Here is a 9913-nt window from a genome sequence, read left to right on the forward strand (position 1 = left end):
GTTAATAAGTTAAAATTTTGGTGTAATCATGTGATAGGGGTGTGATAATCATGTGATATGAGTATTTAAAACAAACAACCACAAACACTACACCCTAAAACTGATGATTTAAACCTAAAATCGTGTTAGGGAATGTAATGAGATGATACCTGTTTCTTCGATTGCTATAACATCAACATGGTCTTCAACATCGGTTTCTAGGTCAATGGCTTGGCTTTCTTTATTTGAAAACTTAAACATCAATTTCGCCTTTAATCTCCTTCTTCCTGTACCATTCCACATTACAGAAACAAGGGTTACTGGATTATTCATATTGAAAATGAAGAACATAAACCGATTATACCTATTCMTTCGTCATCCTCCATCGTTTATGTATAGACTTGCACTTGCGATTACTCTAGGGCTTAGGCGGTCGTCTCTCTCAAATACAGGAAAGTATATTCACCATATTTAGATTCGAAATTGAACGAGAATATTAACGGATTTGAGCGCGGTCTGAATAAAATAAAGTACAAAATGACGATGTTGCCCTTATTCATATAATTTCATTAAATGACACTAATTTATTTATAGAAATAGAATAATTAAGATTCTTTTTAATCTTAACCATTGATTTTTTTAATATATGGTTGAGATTGGTTATTACAGTTATCATAAACAACTTAGTTCTCATTTGATTAAACCCCTATATATATATATATATATATATATATATATAATTCTAATGATTATTATATGAATTGTTATTTTTGGACCGTTTTACCGCTGCAATAACTGCTATATATATATATATATATATAATTCTAATGATTATTATATGAATTGTTATTTTTGGACCGCTTTACCGCTGCAATAACTGCTATTCAATATGACAATTTAACTAACCACTTTTTTTATACTTTGACCGCTATAACAACAATATGGATGCTGTTATCTTTGATCAAACAGAAGATGCTTCATTAAAACAGTGTCATCAAGAAACCATGCGTTTTTCAAGTGTTGGGACTCTGTTTTCAATCTTCCACAAGATCAAAGATGTCAACTTTTGGAGAAGTGAATTTTTTTTTTTGAAGTATATAATATATACGTCAAATGCAACAAATAAACTCACACACCCTTTTCACTTATGGTGAGATTTGAACCCCTGACCTTCGCAAGGGCTACGATACCACTAGACCAAAGGCCCTTTGGTATGTTTATGTTCAGTTTTCAACAAGGAAAAAGGTGAAAAACAGCTTGATTAAGCACACAATTCAGACTTTTATATGCATTTGATCCCATGATGTCTGCAAAAGGAAGAAGCATAAGGAAGCTGCTGCTTTGCTTTATTCACAACCCAACACTAGAGGCTGAATGGAATTCACTTCATCTGAATGTCAGTCTTATCCTCTTCAAGACACCACTTCCACAATTAAGCAGATGATTCTTGTTCAGACATATGACAATTAACAGTACAAGTTACAATTCCTTTGGAGATTGGACTGATTTGAAACAGTCAATTTCCAGGAATCTTGATGATATATACACAGAAATGAAAAGAATGATGTATAATAATAACAAGACTTTACAACTATCACCAGTCAGTAATCACTATGATGTGTGTAATACCAAAACGGAGAATTCCTCACCGGCATAGAAGAACCACAGCACTCCTCCAGCCGTTCTAGAAACCGCTTCTCGCTCAACCTCAACATCCCCGGCAATGGTAAACACACACTCTTTTCCACGCACCGCCGGTGCCTTGGCTTTATCCGATTTTCTAAGCTAAACGAAAAGTATTGTGGGAACTCCACCAATTCCTTTAAATCCCTCCCCATTTCCACCACAAAGTAATTGAATTTCGGCTCAAGGTTGTCCTTTATACTATAACAAAACAACGACGGGAATCGCCGGAAAATCAAGATTGTGTCGTCGTAGGATATTCCGATCTTTTCGTTGAAGTATTGGATTCGTGGGAGGAGTTTGTCTTCGACAGAACTGGATAAGAGATGGGCGTGTTTGTTGATCTCCGAAATGCCGATTGTTCCCTGGAGGAAGTAGAGGGTGGGACGGAGGCGGGTTTTGACATCAGAGGCGAGGAGTCTTGGGCGGCGGTGGATGACGCGGCGAAGGTGGTGGGTGCGGACATTGGCTTCTCGGAGGAGGAATGTGATGGTGGAGATGATGGAGGGAAGTGGAAGTGTGAGAACTTCAGGGCAAAGGGATATAAGGCGGTGGAGGGCGGGTGGGGCGAGCGGGATGGTGGAAGAGAGGAAAGAGATGGTGGATTTGATATGGGAAAGGGAAGTTGAGATGAGGGGAGGGTGGGTGGTGAGGAGAGGAATTAGGTCAATTCCGAAGGAATCAAGGTAAAGGAGCTTTTCTTGGAGGTGGGTGTTTGTGGCGGAGATGGGCGGTGGCGTAGAGGGTGGTTTTGGGGGAACAGGAAGAGAAATCAGGGAGGAAGATGGAGGCGTGATTGGTTTTGTGGCAACGGAAACACCGAAATCTTGATGATGTGCAGTTGGAGTGAGATCGAAAAAGAGAATGACATAGTTGTTGGCAATGTATTCAGAGAGCTTAACCTACAATGAGGTTACACATCAAATTAGCAGGAACTCCATTTTTGATGGTAAGTCCAATTCTATAACTTGGTTTACCTTGATCAAGTCTTGATCAAAAACAGACTCCTGATTTCCCACTACTGACCAAAAGGAATTCTATATGAATTCAAACAAATGTCATGCATCTAATCTGAAACACATCATTCAAATTCATAAACAACTTACCTTGCTGTGATTGAAGGCAGAAATTGCAGATTCTGCTTCCTCCTTGGAGGCAAATGAGAGTAATCCATATCCAGATGAAGGGCTGAACACAACTCTGGAATGGGAATCAGCAAACAACTCATTTGGAGGTGTAGCTTTCTTTGCATATTCAACCTTGAAGAGATCCTGTAGCATCTTTTTTATGTTGATGAAGGAATGATGATAATATACACTAAAATTCTGTGTTGCTTACTAAAAAGTCATGATTAAGATTATAAGTTGACAAAGGAAGGAATGAAGTTACATGAGAATCAAGTTTCTTGATGGCAGCAAGAGCCTCTTCCCCAGAAGACACTGTAACAAATGCAAACCCTCTTTTCCCATGCTCTTCACAGTTTATAATCTATGAATCACCAAAAACAACAAAATTATTCATACAACTATAGAACACTGAAACACTGTGATATGTGAATTATACCTCAACATCTGCCACAGGTCCACATTCACCCAACAGATTCTTCACATCAGCGACAGAGAAAGACCATGGAAGATTAAGAACAAAAAGCAGTTTCTTTCCATTATCTTCTTTCTGGGTTGTCTCTAGATTCTCCTCCTCCTCTTCTTCTTCTGTAACCTCGTGTTGGATTGCTGATGATAAGCAGGCCTGGAATTTTCTAGAAATTGGGGTAAAAAGAGGGGATTTGAAGAAAAGTTTGGGGGTGGAAGTGGGATTTAATTTTGTGGGAAATTGGAATGGAGGAGATAAGCGTGAGAGGTTGAGTGATTCAAGTGTCGCCATTTTTGTTTCTTCCCTCTGCAAACAAGGATAAAGGAATAGTAATCAACATCTTGCGTTATGTTAGGTTTATATATTGTGGGCTTGTGATGGGCTTCCAAATTATAGGCCCATGCAGTATAACTCGCCAGTCGCCTAGCCTCAAAATCACCAACGTCTTTTGTATTATTTTTTCAAATCATTCACTTTTTTAAATCTATATATAATGGGGAATATTTCAAACGAGAACGTTTTCATTTTACAAGAACGCGAGAATATTATTTATTATAGTCAATCACATGTGATACTTTATTTCATCACATATGATAAACAATTGATACTAAATTAGACACGTGGGCGACCTTTGGTGCAATCTAGGTAACGGGCCAAGTCTTTGGCGCAACCTCGGTCATGGGTCAAGTCGTCTGCACACCATCATGTCCCTCACGTGTATTATCATATGTGATAAGGGTGTTCTCACGTTTTCTTAAAATGAAAGTGTTCTCGTTTGAACATTCACCTATATATATATATATATATATAGAGAGAGAGAGAGAGAGAGAGAGAGAGAGTTCGTTTCAAATGCAACTCATCACATTTGTATAACCAATGCAACCCAATAAATTGAGATATTTATGAAAATGATGAGAGTTCATTTATTATGATTTGAATATTTATATAAGATGAATATAATTCATTAATTATGATCAATACTTTATATTATGAAACAATCAAAACTTCTATGAAATCACATATTCATTAAATTAAAAGGACGGTTGAGATTGGGTTGTATTGGTTGTACAAATGTAAAAGATTGTATAAAAACCCACCTATATATATATATATATATATATATGTGTGTGTGTGTATGTGTGTGTGTGTGTGTGAAGGATCGTGTGAGAAAGAGAGTTAATATGAGAAGCATAAGAAGAGATCTTCACCTTTAGATGCACATTAAGATGAGATGCAACGAATGTTGAGAAAGCATTAATTTCTCTGCTCATTTCTTAAAATACTTTAATTGGTACACGCAAGAAATAGGCCAATTCAACAGCTTTTTGTTCCATTTCTCGTGGAGTAAAATTCTCATCAGTACGAGTCAATGGAATGGCTCCCTGACCTTTGATATCCATATAAAAGACACGAAGAGCATAATACCCTCTTTAACTTCTATTCTGACGGACTGAATATCTTTTATACGAAATTGGAGGAAGACCCGATGATTCTTTTTAGGAAATCCCCACCAAAAGATACACACTATTCCGTCTTTTCTATCAAATTGATCATAACACCACTACCTACATTCCACGAAAATTGTGCACCACAAATAGGAGCTAATAAAAAGACCCACGATCCCATAGAAAGACATGACAATTCCTTGTGGAAAAAAAAAACTATTTCATGAGACGGAAATAAATATATCAAATTTCTACCAAGATAACTGGAGGTTCCAACTTCTCCCATAATGATATTTATACTACCTAGTATCGTCATATTATTAGCCAATTTCATTCTTTTAACTAACTGAGGAAGAATTTACAAATTAATAAACCTCAGTGGGTGAATTTTATATCGACAAGGAAAAACACCTTTATCTCCTATCAAAAAAATTCTCAATTCTCCCTTTGGTGCTTCGACTCTCGCATAAAGTTCTTGCTTCGACAATTCAAAAGTCGGAGAGGGTTTTTTACTAATGAATCGATAGTCAAACTCATTCCATACATTATCTTTTACTCTATCAAAGCGGCGGATTTCTAAATTTTCGTAGGGCCCTCCCGGAATTCCTTCTAGAGCCTGTTGAATAATTTTTATGGATTCTGTCATTTCACTTATTCGTATTAAATAACGAGCTAATGAATCCCCCTCTTTTTGCCATTGGACTTCCCAATCAAATTCGTCATAACACTCATAATGATCAACTTTACGAAGATTCCATTGTCTTCCGGAAGCTCGTAGCATTGGTCCCGACAAACCCCAATTTATTGCTTCCTCTCCACCAATAATGCCTACTCCTTCAACTCTTTCTAAAAAAAATGGGATTTCGTGTAATAAGCTTTTGATATTCAACAATTCTTGTTAAACATAAATGTAGCCACTGGAGCCATTCTAAAAAGGGAGAAATTTGCTAAGACTCACTAACATTCTCTTTGCCAGCAGGCTCCCATTTGAGTTCACAATCACTACACGAGATGAACCTTGGTTTGGTGAATTACCGAAGTTATATCCCTTACGACAATTCTGTATTTGCAGGATTAGAAAAATAGGGAGAAATATTGGGCCTTAAATTGCCCCTTAGATTTTGCAAAAGATCCAAATATTTATCTATCCAGCCATGAGGTAAATCAACAATGACTCCTCCAATACGAAAAAAAAGTTATGCATCATTCGCATACCAATGGAAGCTTCGATTAGGTCATATATCAATTCTCTTTCTCGAAAAATATAGAAGAAAGGAGTTTGTGCCCCCAATATCTGCCATAAAAGGCCCGAGCCATAACAAATGTGAAGTTATCCGACTTAACTCCAACATAATGACTTTGATATAACTAGGCCCTTTTAGGCACTTAAATATTGCCTAATTGCTCTGGTGGGATCCTCACAGACATGCAGTCAGTTTGATAATGATCGAGTGACATTGCTTCTTCGACCCGAACCAAGGAATTCCTTGGATATGATGCAAAATGGATCTTGTTCTATCCTTGACGAATATTTCTCTATGAAAAAGACAAATCGGAGTTTGAAGAAGGGGAAGGAGAATGATCTCTTGACCCGCAACATATAGAGAAATATTTATTCAATCACATAGTTTGGGCTCCTAGAATATAGCGCCCTTGGGGATTTCTATTTGATTGTATCGAAATGCCCAATGAATTGGGATTTCCCTATTGGTCCAGGTCATTTCAAGGCAAGCGGATCATTTATGATGAAGATGATGAGCTTCAAGAGAATGATTTGTATTTCTTGCAGAGTGGAACCGTGCAGTACCAGACACGAGATAGATCTTCCAAAGAGCAAGGCCTTTTTCGAATAAGCCAATACATTGAAAGTTGTAAGCTGTGTCCAGTGGGAGTTATTGTCTATCGTTGTCCTCTATGGTAGAATCAGTCGGGGACCTGAGAGGCGGTGGTTTACCCTGCGGTGGATGTCAACAGTTCGAGTCCGCTTATCTCCAACTCGTGAACTTAGCCGATACAAAGCTATATGATAGCACCCAATTTTTCCGATTCGGAGGTTCGATATATGATTTATCATTCATAAACATTGATAAAATTCATCCATTTAGCAGCACCTTAGGATGACATAGCCTTAAAATTAAAGGCGAGATTCAAACGAGGAAAGGCTTATGGTGGATACCTAGCCACCCAAAGACGAGGAAAGGCGTAGTATAGGTTGACATACAATGTCAGATATATTGGGTCATATGGGATTTCCACGTTTTCTCCCCAATCAAGATATCCTCTGTTTCGCCCACAAAAGATTAATTGAATCATCAAAAATCTAGAGCGTGAAGTGCAATTATATCCATTTTTGGGGGGATTCGAATTACTATTACCAATTAGAAGAATTTATGGTTGGCTTAGTTGGACTTACTACATTGAAGTATCCTAACTCAATTGGTAGAGCGGATGACTGAAAATCCTCATGTCACCAGTTCAACACATGGTCAATCTGTATGAGTCTCTATTTTACCAAGTAAATTGATATAAATACATTTTCATTAAGGGTCTAGATAGTAATAGATATTATCCATCTCGGTCTTTAGAGATATACCCTATCTATTCTATTTTTATAGAGGGGTAAAGAGTTTATTATACCAAATATTTAAAAAAATGAGATTCTATTTTATCTTCTTTTTTATTTCTTCTATAGTTCAAAAAGAATCTTAATACTTCATACACATATACATATTCGATTTCACAACTCAATCATAGATGATGGAATGATCAAAGATTTAACCTTTTCAAACTCTGTATGTAATTCACTAGAGGCCTCAAAAACAAAGAGAAGACGCGTACAATCGAGATATGCAACAACAACAAGAGGAAAAAGGATTGCATAGAGGAACTCCCAAACATTTTTCAGATGTGTCGATATCAATGGTGACTCATTATTTCGATGATCTGATTGAATTAACCAACCAAAATTAGCTTCAATCATTATGTATTGAACAGAAGCAAAACCATCAGTAATGGTCGGACGATAGTAAAAGGTCATAGCAAATCTTGTAGCCACTTATACTAAAAAACAAGTAAGCGTAATTTCCCCTACACAATAAAATATGTTTACATGGGGAGGAACATATTTACTAGTTATATCATTTGTAATCGCCTGAATCTCGAGACGCTCTTCAAACCAATCATAGACTTTATTGAGATAGGTGTGATCCCCCCTCGGGAACATGGGACAAAAAAATAAATCCAATTGGTTTCAGACTTGGTACAACCCAAGGTCATCATTCCTTTTGGTGCGATAAAAATTATTCTGAAGGTCTGCAAGAAGATCAAAAAATAAGAAATTATATTAAGAATTATGTACATAGGTTGTCTAGAAGACTTCATGGGTATTAGGTTGTTGGCTTCATCTTCATCGTCCACTAGGGATTCAAAAGATGGGAGATGGGTTGAGAGACTAAGAGGGGTTGTTGCAGAGAGAGATAGAGGGATAAAGGTAGAAAGTTCAGCTTCTGGGGAAAGATATACAAACTTTGAAGTGTCTGCATCCTCATATTGGCTGATCGCCACAAGAACTAGGGCGAGGTGGTCTTCAGCGACTCCTTTTCCTTTGCATAAGGAGTGTTGGTTCCCTGATGATCTCTCCTCCTATGAAGCAGGTTCCCTGAAGGATATTCCTTTGACAGGCTATCTTGGAATGACTTGAACACAAAAATCGTCATCGTCGTCGTCATCACCACCAAGGTCAGTACCTGCATATGGAATTAAGGTTCAGAGTCATCATCATCATCATCATCTTCATCATCATCATCACCAGCATTTGGAAATGCAGAGGTGGAAGGATGAAAATCTTCATAGTGAGCAGCAGTAACCACGTCATCATCATCATCGATATCATCAGGGATATTCTCCCTGGCATATCCAGCAGGAAGGTCCAAAGCATTCTCCGCAGGGTCCTTTTTAGAATCCTTCCCCCCTTCTTTGTCATTATCCACATTAAGAGCTGAGAGAGGGAGGTGAGAAACCAAGTCTTGCAACTTCTGCTTGATGGAGACAATTGCTTTAGCCTAATGAAGGTTGAATTTAGCGACCCTGTCTAGCTGTTGACAATCAGCTTCTCAGAAGGCGGGTTTAGGGACAAGGGTTGGTTGCTAAAGAAGTTGGAAAATCTGTTCAAGGAGCTCACTATGCCTTTGAGCCTGAACATCTTCAGCTTTGCTGGAGAGTGCAGCAACAGCTTCAGAATTTTGCTGGATTTCCGTCTTCATGGCGTTCATCGCTTCTTTGACTTCACGTACCTCATTTTGGACAGTAGAGAGGTTGTGATTCAGATTATCCTTTGAGGGCATTCCCTGGTGCACTTCATCTATCTTATCGAGGATGGTTGCAACGGCAAGGAGCACCAGGTTGACATCCCCAACCATGTCATAGGCTTCAGTCTCGTTGACTGGGGTTCATTCTCCATTGGACCTATAGAAATATGAGAGCATTGAGCATAAGAGAGCTAAGTGTTAGTGATAAAGAAAGAAATGGAGGTTTGGTGTATACCTGAGGGGTCAACAGCAATATCTGAAGGATTACCGTTGGACATCTCAAATGCATTGTATTGAGGATCAGCAACATGTATCTGAGGAGTTTCAAGAGGATCATTCTCAGGTCCTTTGGTGATGGCTTCACCAATGGTGGGGACGACCACCATGAGATCACCAACACGTGTAATAGAGACCAAAGAAGGAGGGGATGAGAGAATGGTTGAGAATAGAAATGGAGGATCAGCAGTGGCTATGTTGGAAATCACACATTCAGTGACTTGAGTCACTGAAGTGGTTGGGTTAGGAGCCATACAAACGACAACAATAGAAGAGATTGCTGAAGAAGAAGGAGGAAAAAGGAAGAAGAGGAGCAGTGGCTATCCTCAACATTGGAGGGAATAGATCAATGTCTGAAGGCTTGGTTTTATGATCAAGAACCCTTGATCCAAGCCGACATATGGGGAGGTCACTTTGAGCGGGGTATTTGGTTGCTAGGATTCTGGCTAGAATCCCACTCAGGAACCTGGTGTAGGGAATCACCTTTTCTCACTGACGCCTTTTCAGCTTTAGTACCAGATCGTCAAATATGATTTACGCGTAGTTGACGTTGATGTTTTTGATAATTGAGTAGACAATGTTTAGCGCCACCCGACTTGCTTGATTTTGGACACCTGTCTTCCCACCCAT

The 9913-nt window shown here is 38.4% G+C and overlaps 1 protein-coding gene across 1 annotated transcript; it reads right to left on the reverse strand.

Moving 5' to 3' along the window:
• Positions 1-1328: 1328 nt before the first annotated feature.
• Positions 1329-3563, reverse strand: LOC112513541. Its single transcript, XM_025119836.1, has 4 exons — positions 3226-3563; positions 3052-3150; positions 2769-2933; positions 1329-2564 (listed from the first exon to the last, which is right to left on the reverse strand). The coding sequence occupies exons 1-4, from the start codon at positions 3544-3546 to the stop codon at positions 1581-1583; spliced, it is 1569 nt and encodes a 522-aa protein (XP_024975604.1). The 5' UTR covers positions 3547-3563; the 3' UTR covers positions 1329-1580.
• Between the last annotated feature and the right edge of the window lie 6350 nt (positions 3564-9913).

The sequence above is a fragment of the Cynara cardunculus genome (genome assembly GCF_001531365.2).
Source record: "Cynara cardunculus var. scolymus isolate 2C chromosome LG 5, CcrdV1, whole genome shotgun sequence".
In the NCBI taxonomy this organism is placed as follows: domain Eukaryota; kingdom Viridiplantae; phylum Streptophyta; class Magnoliopsida; order Asterales; family Asteraceae; genus Cynara; species Cynara cardunculus.